This window comes from Schistocerca gregaria, chromosome 2 (assembly GCF_023897955.1).
Source record: "Schistocerca gregaria isolate iqSchGreg1 chromosome 2, iqSchGreg1.2, whole genome shotgun sequence".
In the NCBI taxonomy this organism is placed as follows: Eukaryota; Metazoa; Arthropoda; class Insecta; order Orthoptera; family Acrididae; genus Schistocerca; species Schistocerca gregaria.
This window is the reverse complement of record NC_064921.1, coordinates 329,417,656-329,431,159: the sequence shown is the minus strand read 5'-3', so window position 1 is coordinate 329,431,159 and position 13,504 is coordinate 329,417,656. Positions and strand designations below refer to the sequence as shown.

Genomic DNA, 13,504 nt, shown 5'->3' with positions numbered 1-13,504 from the left:
ACTTCCTGGCACTTAAATCTATACTCAGTGTTAACAAATTTCCTCTTCTTCAAAAACTCTTTCCTTGCCATTGCCAGTCTACATTTTATATCCTTTCTAATTTGACCATCATCAGTTATTTTGCTCCCCAAATAGCAAAACTCCTTTACTACTTTAAGTGTCCCAGTTCCTAATCTAATTCCCTCAGCATCACCCGACTTAATTCGACTACATTCCATTATCCTTGTTTTGCTTTTGTTGATGTTCATCTTATATCCTCCTTTCAAGACACTGTCTCTTCCGTTCAACTGATTTTCCAAATCCTTTGCTGTCTCTGACAGAATTACAATGTCATCAGCAAACCTCAAAGTTTTTATTTCTTCTCCCTGGATTTTAATACCTACTCCAAATTTTTCTTTTGTTTGCTTTACTGCTTGCTCAATATACAGATTGAATAACATCGGGGAGAGGCTACAAGCCTGTCTCACTCCCTTCCCATCAACTGCTTCCCTTTCATGCCCCCTCGACTCTTATAACTGCCATCTGGTTTCTGTACAAATTTGTAAATAGCCTTTCGCTCCCTGTATTTTACCCCTGCCAACTTTAGAATTGGAAAGATAGTATTCCAGTCAACATTGTCAAAAGCTTTCTCTAAGTCTACAAATGCTAGAAATTTAGATTGCCTTTCCTTAATATATCTTCTAAGATAAGTCGTAAGGTCAGTATTGCCTCGCGTGTTCCAACATTTCTACGGAATCCAAACTGATCTTCCCCAAGGTCAGCTTCTACCAGTTTTTCCATTCGTCTGTGAATAATTCGTGTTAGTATTTTGCAGCTGTGACTTATTAACTGATAGTTCGGTAATTTTCACTTCTGTCAACACCTGGTTTCTTTGGGATTGGAATTATTATATTCTTCTTGAAGTCTGAGGATATTTCGCCTGTTTCATACATCTTGCTCCCCAGATGGTAGAGTTTTGTAAGGACTGGCTCTACCAAGGCTGTCAGTAGTTCTAATTGAATGTTGTCTACTCTCGGGGCCTTGTTTTGACTCAGGTCTTTCAGTGCTCTGTCAAACTCTTCATGCAGTATCGTATCTCCCATTTCATCTTCATCTACATCCTCTTCCATTTCCATAATATTGTCCTCAAGTACATCGCCCTTGTATAGACCCTCTATATACTCCTTCCACCTTTCTGCTTTCCCCTCTTTGCTTAGAACTGGGTTTCCATCTGAGCTCTTGATATTCATACAAGTGGCTCTCTTTTCTCCAAAGGTCTCTTTAATTTTCCTGTAGGCTGTATCTATCTTACCCCTAGTGAGATAAGCCTCTACATCCTTACATTTGTCCACTAGCCATCCCTGCTTAGCCATTTTGCACTTTCTGTCGATCTCATTTTTGAGACGTTTGTATTCCTTTTTGCCTGCTTCATTTACAGCATTTTTATATTTTCTCCTTTCATCAATTAAATTCAGTATTTCTTATCTTACCCAAGGATTTCTACTAGCCCTCGTCTTTTTACCTACTCGATCCTCTGCTGCCTTCACTACTTCATCTCTCAGAGCTACCCATTTGTCTTCTATTGTATTTCTTTCCCACATTCCTGTTTATTGTTCCCTTATGCTCTCCCTGAAAATCTATACAACCTCTGGTTCTTTCAGTTTATCCAGGTCCCATCTCCTTAAATTGCCACCTTATTATTATTAGACAGAAAAAAAGCATTGGCAGCCTGAAGTCGTCCAACTTTTCCCAGTTCAGATTAAGGAGTCCAACAGTCGGTTTACAGACAGTAAGGGAAGGGCACACATTTTAACTTGATTGGTTTTAAATTGAAGGGCAAAATGTGGGTGAAGCTAGTGTCACTAGGGAGAGGAGTGGTGCAAATGGAGCATATTTTGTAGCAAGTATCTACCTTCAATGTTGATAGTCAACTTTCTTTTCTGAGAGTTAGTTATAGGTAGGACTCATGATGCACCAATAATTCCTCATCATCATTCATTCTAAAGTATACACACACACATACAAACTGAAGACAACACCCGAAAAAGAAATGTGGTTAGATTTGTGGATGTGAAAGTAAGTTTTTGACTGTAATAACAGTGAAAATAAAAACAAGGAAACGTATGGACTTGGAGCATGCTTTGTTATGTACACTGACTGCGAAAATTTAAACATAAAGAAGGTTGTTATATGTAAGCAGTACTAATTGTCTCATTAACCATTAGCTCATGACCCAATAAAACACTCACTAAAACTAAATATCATTCACCTTTCATCATTTTAAAAATGTAAGTGTTCAAGGAAAATTCCTTTTCTATTCTAGAGTTTAGTTAGGTACTGTAGTTGGTGAAGGTGGGGTTCAGTTTAGTGAGAGGAGAGGGAGAGGGGATTGGGTATACTAGCCAATATCTGATCAAACTCGAAACATTATATCCACAACGTCCCTGGAAACACATGTGTTATGTGTGGGGCATTCATCATCCTGGAACTGCATTGATAGGTGCATTCCCAATCCCGTGTCCTCCATGAGAAGGGGGTAGAGTGTCTTGCATAAATCATGCATATCACCATCAAGTTAATGTTACCTTATAAAAATGGGGACCTACAACACTGGTACCAATCATGCTGCATCAAACTTTGACCCTTACTGTCACTGATGAGCAACCGTGCCAAGCTAATATGGATTTTGCAGGGACCCATAGCGCATGTTTTGCAGATTCACATGACCATGATTTGTGAAAGGAGCTTCATCCATAGACAGTGTATTACATAGGAAATCAGGATGATCTTGCAACTATTGAAGTGGAAAATGACGGAATTCATTGTGGAATTCAAAGTCATTCCCATGCAGTTCTTGGTGGAGTGGTATATGATATGGATGAATCATGTACCTATGCAAAAATTCTCCACCCATTATTGTGGCTTATTCCAGAACTGGGTGCAAGGTGTCATATACTCACCTCAGGACTGTGTGCTACAGCAGACAGAACAGCAGTTTTGTTGTCATTGTTAGTTGCTGTGTTTGTACGTTGATGCTTTATGAGTGTCTCGCTGCATGTTGCCACGAAATTTGTGCAGATGGTGGAAATGGTATGATGTGAAGTATGCCATCGATCTGGATAGCGATCATCATACACTACTACAGCTGTGGTTGGACTTCCATGACATTCGCCATACATTTCCTCTTGAATGGACACCCTTTTTGTAAAAAGTGTGCCAACCACAGATAACATTCTCTTGTAACATTCCATTGTTGTTTTGCAACTGCAAGATGGTATCTATTCCTTCATTATTGCTTCAGCTAACACTGCGACAACTTGTGATGTCATGTGTCCAAGAGAACAGCAGCAATATAAAATAAACAGTAAGCCAGGCTAGAAAAAAAATACTATCTGTGCAAGAAAATGATCCAGATTCCAAGCTAGCAGCTCAATCTCACGATGTTTGTGAGATAATTAGCAATCAAATAACCAGTCAGCTGAGATCTGATGCAACTGCACTGTTCACTGCTTCAAGTGGGTCATCACTGTGGGGTAACACCTTTACGTGGCAACAGAGTGATATAATGGAACTTTATTTTATTATTGTTTAATTAAACATTGATTTAGTTGTTATAGTGTAAGATTATTGTATGATTGTTGAATTAAACTAAGATTAAACTACAATATTGCTCATAGATGCTTACCTTGGTAACATAAAGACAGCTGTTCTTTACATGTGTACAAACTATGATGTGCAACGACTCTTGTTATAAAAAAATGGCATCCTTGCTCTAGGATTAACAACTTATCTAGTTTTTCTTCATTACTGAAGCCTGTCAGATGAAGGAGATGACCATAAATGTCACAAGCCACATGAACACAGGAAAAGCACTGTCCAAAATGTACATAAAATGCTTCATAATGCAATTTCTATCGACACTGACAGCAATACAACAGGCCCGAGCAGGAGACACAAGTAGACTGAAAAGTGTAGGTTGAATATGCATACTGATAGTGGCCAGTTTACAGCAGGCTGCAGGACAGTGCAGGCAACCCTTGCCCTGTGCATATGGTAGAAATCGCAGTGCCGTGCCCTCCTTCAAAGTCTAATATTTCAGAATGAGCAAACTTTAGAACAGTGAAACCAAGTCTGCCATCACTAATTAAATTACTAAAACAGGAGAAGCTCTGTTTCAAGGTGGAATTTGTTTTGGTAAAAACCATACATATCCAAAGAAATATCCTTTCGAAAATCTTGCTCTTCTCCAAAAAACAGACCAGTCCTTATTATTTCTACAATAGCCAGACATGCAGCTGCACCTTCCTACAAGTTGGGAATTGAAAGCAGGAGTATTCCAATCTGAACAGTAGCATTGCTTTGCTTTCTTGGAGTAACCAACCACATATTGTACAGAATCCAGAACAGTACTGTAATGTATGGGCAGTCTCCAAAAGAGAAAAGAATTTACTGTAAAAAATAGACCAAAAAAATATGCCAGAGGCAATTCTTCAGTTGACTGAATGTCATATAACACCCTTTAAAGCAAGACAATCACAATACTGTGTACATGATAACCCAAATCAAAAATACTTACCAGAAGATTTGACCATAAGTGATATGTGTCTTGAATTTTTACCCAAGTGCATATCATTCTTCCTTGTAAAAGCCACTGGACAGATCATAAAACTTTAAATGTACATTTTGGATATCCCAGGTCTGATACATGTACTATATGTGATTCATTGAAGAGCAGAATAAAAGCTGAGCAAAAAGATAGTGTGAAAAGTCAATTTGTAATACATTGCACACGAGAACAGCAGAAGCTTTTGTAAGCATGAAATAAAACTTTATTCTGAAAGTGAAACAAGGGCTCATTAACTGTATTTCATTTGATTATATGCTAAACATCCCCCTGCTACATATTCAGTCAAATTCCATTGACTATATGCAAGGCAATTACGGTACAAATTGTTCGCAGTTCACAATCTGCAAATGTCTCAGTTTCAATTTACCACTCTGTTCAATGTGAAGGAAGGAAGTGTCTTAATGAAGTCACATCTCTGAACCACATAAATAAGCCTCTGTTAGAAAATCGAAGGATGAATTTCTTCGGCTTAGTGATGGGTGTCCTGGACAGGAAAAAAAATGTAGTTCAGTCCTTGTACAGTGAAGTGCACATCTTCCAAGGTCTACAAAAGGGTCATATATTTGTTTTCAGTGAGAGGACACAGCTATTTACCAAATGATCAAGACACATAAGTGATAGGGCATGCAAAGCAGGAGACGAAGACTGCAGAAATTCCTGAAACCTGGGTCAGGAAAATTGTTGAAGCCTGTGCATTACCTCTCCTAGTCATGCTGAAAAATAATGAATTTCATAGACATTAAACATACTACTGAGCCATTTTGTTTGAAAATTCCACAACCTCCACTCAGACTGTAGCAGGTACAAATGATTCTCAGCGATGTAGAAGGCAGGTTTTGTGTCTCATTGTGAAACTCTTACTTTGGCCAGTGGAATAGGCATATCATTTTTTAGAGAAGTCCTACTATAAAATTTACTAATGTGGATATACATCCGTTGTACAACAAGAATGCGGGTATTCAGCGAGCTGAAACTAGAGATTTTTGTAATTTGATGCAGTTTCTGGAAGAAGAAAAAAACAGAGACTTCTACAAAAACTCTGTTTATGATACCCCAGATGAAAGCTGGGATGAAGAGGAGGAGATGTAAGTTGGCAATGATAATAACATTGATGAGTGTGAGGATGAATAACAACTTGTTTTTGTTAATTTTCAACAAATACCAGACAAGTCCAAAGAAAAAATACTCCTTAAGAATTAACTATAGACTGTAAACATCAAAACAAATATCTATGAAATAGGTATTCCTCTTTAACATGCTATGAATAACATTTGGGCACTTTTTATCCTTCAGTTGAAATGGTGGAACGGCCTTTTTTGGAAAAATATGGTTATCTGTAAGGAAGTAGCAATGCTAGAAGACAGTATTGATTTGCAGAATGACACGCAGAGGAGTGATGAATGGTGCAGGCTCTGGTAGCTAACACTGAACATAAATAAATGTAACATTTTGAGCATACTTAGGAAAAGGTTGGTTATTTGGTTGGTTGATTTGGGGCAGGGGACCAACAAGGTAATCAGTCCCCTCGAATTAGGGAAGGATGTGGGGGGAAGTCAGTGATGCCCTTTCGCAGGAACCATTCTAGTATTTGCCAAAAGCGGTTTAGGGAAATAACGGAATACCTAAATCAGGATGGCTGGATACAGGTTTGGACCATCATCCTTCAGAATCAAAGTCCAGTGTGGTAACCACTGCACCATCTCACTTGGTATGGGAAAAGAAATCTACTACTGTACAACTATACTATTGATGACAAATTTCTGGAATGGTACCTACTGTAAATTATCTAGGAGTATCCATACAGAATTATCTTAGTGGAAGGACCATATAAAACAAACAGTAGTAAAAGCAGATGCCGTACTCAGATTGATAGGAAGAATCCTAATTAAATGTGTTTCATCCATGAAATAAATGGCTTAAAAGGCATGACTGATTATTGAGTATTGTTTATCAATCTGGAATTCCTATCAGGTAGGACTGATAGAAAAATAGCAAAAGTTCAACGAAGAATGGCGTGTTTCAGCATATGATCATTTAGTTGACATGACAGCATTACAGAGATGCTCAGCAAACTCCAGTGGCATATGTTACAATAGAGGCATTGTGCATCATGGAGAGGTTTACTATTGAAAATTTGAGAGACATTAGAACTAAATTAGAGGCTAACTGACAGTTATTCCTCCCACGCATCATTTTCAAATGGAACAGGGAGGGGGGGATCACTTAGAGGTACCAGAAGTACCCTCCAACACATATTACATATTAGAGTCTTCTGTAGATGTTGATCAAGATCATAACAGCATTTGTACGTGTTTATTTCACTCATACTACTCATTTCCTTACTACAGTATTTCCTTACTTTAGGTTTGGCTCTCATCTTTTTTGACATGTTTCTATCTTCTAAATTTATCCCTTGTCTTTCAATTTCTGTTAGGAATACTCTGAATTTTGAAAGTAAGCTGTTAGCCCATTATTACTTCATAATCATTTCCTGCAACCTGTTATTCTCTTGATTTAGGTACAACATTTGTCCACATTTTATTTCCTTTTCCTGATTCCCATTTTCATCTTCATGATCAAATGTTAGGAAATTATTTAAGATATAATTACTTTTAAATTTGCATTTATATCAGTTTTGGGGTTTTTAATTAATGCTGCTGTCTGTCAGAAATACTATTATCATTAAAATGTAACATTTATTTCAAAATGATAAATATTCAGAATATATCATTTGATTAATCAGTTTTGAGTTTAATTTTCTTCCTATGCTTTGTATTACCATCCATGTCTTTCAACTATAAATAACTCAATTGTAGAATCCCCACAATCAGACCACCAAAATGTATAAAATATTAAACATACAGAAACATGGGTAGATCACATAACTAATGATGAAGTATTAAATAGAATTGAGGAAAAGAGGAGTTTCTGGCACAACGTGATAAAAAGAAGGGACCTGTTAGTAGGACATGTTCTGAGGCATCAAGGGATCACAAATTTAGCATTGGAGGGCAGCGTGGAGGGCAAAAATCGTAAAGGGAGACCAAGAGATGAATACACTAAGCAGATTCAGAAGGATGTGGGTTGCAGTAAGTACTGGAATATGAAGAAGCTTGCACAGGATAGGGTAGTTTGGAGAGGTGCATCAAACCCGTCTCAGGACTGAAGACCACAACCACAACAACAACAACAACAACAACAACAACAACTACAACTGCAACTAATTGTCCCCTTTTCAATTACTTTGTGTATCATCTGTTATCTGTTAAACTCAACTCTGCACAAAATGGTTCAAATGGCTCTGAGCACTATGGGACTCAACTGCTGTGGTCATCAGTCCCCTAGAACTTAGAACTACTTAAATCTAACTAACCTAAGGACATCACACACATCCATGCCCGAGGCAGGATTCGAACTTGTGACCGTAGCAGTCGCACGGTTCCGGACTACGCGCCTAGAACCGCGAGAACACCGCGGCCGGCCTCAACGCTGCACATGAAGAAAATGTTATCCCTTACAGCTATAACAATCTTACCTAGTATTACACCACTAATCTTTCTAATGGGTCATTCTATTAAATCCTGTATATCTCCTTTGATATTCACTCTTTTAAAATAGTATTTATTGTACTAATCATTGTTTTAATTTTTTTCTCTTCAAAGGCCAATTACATGCTGTCCGCATTACTCTGTTTCCTCATATTTGTGAGCTTCAAAGAGGAGGCTTATATCTCAAATGCATCAGCTCTTATTCTCTTGCTGTTTCTTTATGGGTAAGTAAATTTGATGATATATTTAGTGAATTTTCATCAAATTGTCCTGCATCTTATACTGGTAATTAATGACACTTTTTAATTAAAATTATTTGTGACTGTGGGAACACAAAATTTGTTGTTATAGCAGATAAAGTGTGTCATATAAAGACAACCACTCACCTATAGCAGACTTATTTGTGGTGCAAATGTAACAGAGGACAGTGTTCACCAGCTTTCAAGAACTGCTAATTTTTCTAGTATAAAATACAGACTTGCCACACGCAGCCAGAAGACACCAAAATGCACACTACTACATCCTCGGTGACACTGATTATTGTTTATCTGTTACTGAGAGCAATGGCCTGGGCTGGTGGATGTGGTGAGGGGGTAGGCAAGGATGCATGAAACAAGGAGGGGGTAGCAGGGTAGTGCGAGACTAGATTGGAAGATGTACATCACTTAGCAGCTGCACAATAAGATGGAAGGAATTCAGAGGTGGAAGAACATCCACTGTACAGTCATATTAATGTGACCACTGTCTGTGTTCAATGTCACTATGCAATAACCACTCACAGACGGCAGGTGGAAGCACTAGCCAGGCAGAGCGGGCATATAAAGTGTGTGAGAGGGACATGTAAAGCAGTGCAGACATTGTCGTAATATGGTAACTGAGTGATTTATCTGATGTCCAAAAGGGCATGTTCATTGGGTTCCGAGCCAAGGGTGGAAGCACTTCAGAACAGCTAAGTTTGTAAATAGTTCTTGTGGTGCTGTGCTTGAAGTAAACTGTGCATGGCAAAATGGCTCTATCCAAAACTGTTGCCAAGGCAACTTTAGTGCATCACAAGCCATGGATGACAGGGGTGAATGATAGGTGTAGAGCTGTGTATAGGTGAACAGACCAGCAGCTGTTGAGCAACTGACTGTCCAGCTGAACCAAGGGACTACAAACAGTGCCTCCTCAATGACAATTCAGAAAATATTGCTGCATATGGTCCTCCATAGCAAGCAGCACATTCATGCACACATGGTGACTGCTGTTCATTGGTGACAAAGGCTAGAATTTGCTCACCAGTACTTCAACTGGACATCCCCTCGTTGGTCACACTTGGCCTTTCCAGGTGAATCACATTTCATGCTACATTGGACAGGTAGCCATTGGCATGTACAGCATGAAGCGTCTGAAAGCGAACAACAGTCATCAGAATTGTCCAGGCTAGAGAAGAGATCTTTATGATCTGAAGAATGTTTTCATGACATTCCCAGGATGATCTCACCATTCTGAAAGATAGAATGGATGAACACAAGTATGCATCTATCCCCTTCATGCAGTATGCACCCTCGACATAATGGCAACTACCAGGACAATGCAATTTTGTCACACAGTTCCCAGTGTGTATGTGTGTGTGGTCCAAAGAGCACCAGGATGTGTTTACTGTACACCCCTCACCACCCAACTCGTAGGAGCTACATGGCTCCTCATATCTGTTGATACCGTCCAGAGCCTCAGTGACACACTTCCTCGATGTCTCATAGCAGCCTGTGCTGCAAAGGGTGGTTATTGAGGCTTTTGACAGGTGGTTACATTAATGTGACAGTGTATAAGAGATATAGGAAGAAGAAGAGGGATGGGGGAGAGAGGATGGAGAGGAGGAAGGAGAGGGAGAGAGAGAAATGGGGGGGGGGGGGGGGCTATACCTGCATGGGGGGGAGGGAGGGGGGAGAATGTTAGGAGATGGCAGCAAAAGTGTTCATTTAGCCTGTACTTCCCCCCTGAAACATAGCCGTGATTGCTGGGCGAGCCTTCTACTCCTGCTAATTGCAATTGGCAAACCCATTTAGCGTTACATTCATATGAAAAACCTCTGTAGTTGAAGAAACAGTGACAATGGTTAATTTATTTTAAGGTTATCCCACTATTTATTGAATTTTTACAATAGTGTATGAGGACACACATGAGAGTCAGTTGTTTATATTGCAACTATTCTCAGATTGTATGAAATTTCCTCCTCCTCCAGCCACAACACAGAAACACACTTGCATGTTTTTAAGGGATCAATGCTGAGGCTTTGTCCTCTGAGATTCTGCAAACATGCCTACATGGTGGATAAATATTTTATATTGTGTAGCTGCTAATAAGCTTGGTACAGTGTTCACAAAATGAGCCACTGACCAGCGCTTCTCTATCACCTAGTATGAACCAGGCCACAAAAAGCAAAGCTCAACCATATCCTTCATCAGGTTTTTGACTACCTCTCATTGAGCCCTGCGATGGGGGATATCCCACCCAAATCCCACACACATCACCCAAAGCAGTGATCCAACACATACCTACCCTACAGAACATCATATTCCAGTCCTGCAGCCAAAGCTGGACCACAAGGGTCATTCCCTTGTGGAGAATCCAGATGCAAGTCACGTTCCATATACCCACCCGTCACCTCCTGCAGCAGTCTAGTCACAGACATTTCTCACTCTACAAAAGCCAGGGCCATGTGGGAAAGAAGCAATGTTATATATCAGCTATGCTCCAATTACTGTGCAGAATTATATGTGCTTGTGACAGGTAACCTCATTCTACATGCATGAATGACTATTGCCATACTATGGCCAACCACAAACTTGACCATCCAGTTGCTGAACATGCTGCTCATCACAACACAAATGAAATTAACAGCTGCTTCACTATGCATGCCATTTGGATACTCCCTTCCCACACAAGTGTCTCTGAACTACTCAGGTGGTAATCGTTTCTCCATCGTATCCTGCTTTCTCAAATTCTCCCTGGCCGAAAGCTCTGCTTACCTGTTTCTCACCCTAACCAGTTGATTCCACCACTCTTCACTCTTCCTCCTCCTCCTATGTGGACATCTCTCCCTCTCCCTCCCCCCTCTCTCTCACCCCCCCCCCCCCCCCCCCCGGTCACCCCCCACCCATTATTGCTTTCAAACCCTCTTTTCAGTCTCTCCTCCCTGTCTCCACATCCATATTCTTTTTTTCCCTCCATTCCCTCTTCCGTCTCCCTCTTTGTTTGCCTTTTATATCCTCACCCCCACTTCCCCATCCTAACATTTTTTAAAAATTGAATTGAATTTTATTTGATCCTGTAAGATTACATTGTGTACAGTAAATGTATGTGTAATATAGGACATGTCAAAGTGTTAACATTCTTTATCACTTATTTTTCTACACCTTTAGCTTACATTTGTACATTACTGACAGGAAGTAACAATATATACAAATTTAATGGCGTAACTATTCTGCAAAACTGTAAAACTCTTTTTCAATGAGACAGTCTTTAAGTTTCTTTGGAAAGTCATTGTGAAGTACACTATCTTGCAGGGTTTTGGGCAGACTTCTTAGTAGTCTGATACCAGAGTACTGGGGTCCTTTTTCTAGCATTGCCAGTCGGTGGGGTATGCTCCGTACTTCATTCTTCCTTCTTGTATTGTGGGTGTGCACTAGCATTTGTAATCCAGTCCTCACTACCTTTTGCGATGTACATTATTGTTTTGTATATATACACTCCTGGAAATTGAAATAAGAACACCGTGAATTCATTGTCCCAGGAAGGGGAAACATTATTGACACATTCCTGGGGTCAGATACATCACATGATCACACTGACAGAACCACAGGCACATAGACACAGGCAACAGAGCATGCACAATGTCGGCACTAGTACAGTGTATATCCACCTTTCGCAGCAATTCAGGCTGCTATTCTCCCATGGAGACGATTGTAGAGATGCTGGATGTAGTCCTGTGGAACGGCTTGCCATGCCATTTCCACCTGGCGCCTCAGTTGGACCAGCGTTCGTGCTGGACGTGCAGACCACGTGAGACGACGCTTCATCCAGTCCCAAACATGCTCAATGGGGGACAGATCCAGAGATCTTGCTGGCCAGGGTAGTTGACTTACACCTTCTAGAGCATGTTGGGTGGCACGGGATACATGCGGACGTGCATTGTCCTGTTGGAACAGCAAGTTCCCTTGCCGGTCTAGGAATGGTAGAACGATGGCTTTGATGACGGTTTGGATGTACCGTGCACTATTCAGTGTCCCCTCGACGATCACCAGAGGTGTACGGCCAGTGTAGCAGATCGCTCCCCACACCATGACGCCGGGTGTCGGCCCTGTGTCCCTCGGTCGTATGCAGTCCTGATTGTGGCGCTCACCTGCACGGCGCCAAACACGCATACGACCATCATTGGCACCAAGGCAGAAGCGACTCTCATCGCTGAAGACGATACGTCTCCATTCGTCCCTCCATTCACGTCTGTCGCGACACCACTGGAGGCGGGCTGCACGATGTTGGGGCGTGAGCGGAAGACGGCCTAACGGTGTGCGGGACAGTAGCCCAGCTTCATGGAGATGGTTGCGAATGGTCCTCGCCGATACCCCAGGAGGAACAGTGTCCCTAATTTGCTGGGAAGTGGCGGTGCGGTCCCCTACGGCACTGCGTAGGATCCTACGGTCTTGGCGTGCATCCATGCATCGCTGCGGTCCGGTCCCAGGTCGACGGGCACTTGCACCTTCCGCCGACCACTGGCGACAACATCGAAGTACTGTGGAGACCTCACACCCCACATGTTGAGCAATTCGGCGGTACGTCCACCCGGCCTCTCGCATGCCCACTATACGCCCTCGCTCAAAGTCCGCCAACTGCACATACGGTTCACATCCACGCTGTCGCGGGATGCTACCAGTGTTAAAGACTGCGATGGAGCTCCGTATGCCACGGCAAACAAATGCTGCGGAGCTAGCGCCATTCGACGGCCAACGCCGCGGTTCCTGGTGTGTCCGCTGTGCCGTGCGTGTGATCATTGCTTGTACAGCCCTCTCGCAGTGTCCGGAGCAAGTATGGTGGGTCTGACACACCGGTGTCAATGTGTTCTTTTTTCCATTTCCAGGAGTGTACAATGATGAAAAAGTTAAGATATTTAAGTTCTTGAAACAGTTTCAGCATGTTTCAGAGGTCTTTCTTCTTAAAATGGTCCTGATTGCTTTTTTTGTAATGTGAACACTCGTTTTGTCTCTTGTTTGTTTGAGTTTCCCCACACAGTCACTCCACACTGTAAGTATGGTTCAAAAAGTCCATGATACACTGTACACAGAAGGTTATTGTCTGAATACTGTGATAG

At 41.2% G+C, this 13,504-nt stretch overlaps 1 protein-coding gene across 3 annotated transcripts in view; it reads left to right on the top strand.

Annotated features, from left to right (window-relative positions):
* Positions 1–13,504, top strand: part of LOC126336982 (ATP-binding cassette sub-family A member 7-like) — a 585,480-nt gene that overhangs the window by 450,249 nt on the left and 121,727 nt on the right. For all 3 annotated transcript variants that reach the window (XR_007565029.1, XM_050001219.1, XM_050001217.1), the window contains exon 36: positions 8,269–8,378. Coding sequence is in view for 2 of the 3 variants with exons in the window: in XM_050001219.1 (XP_049857176.1) it covers positions 8,269–8,378 (110 nt within the window). In the remaining variant the exon portion in view is untranslated. The remainder of the gene's footprint in view (positions 1–8,268; positions 8,379–13,504) is intronic.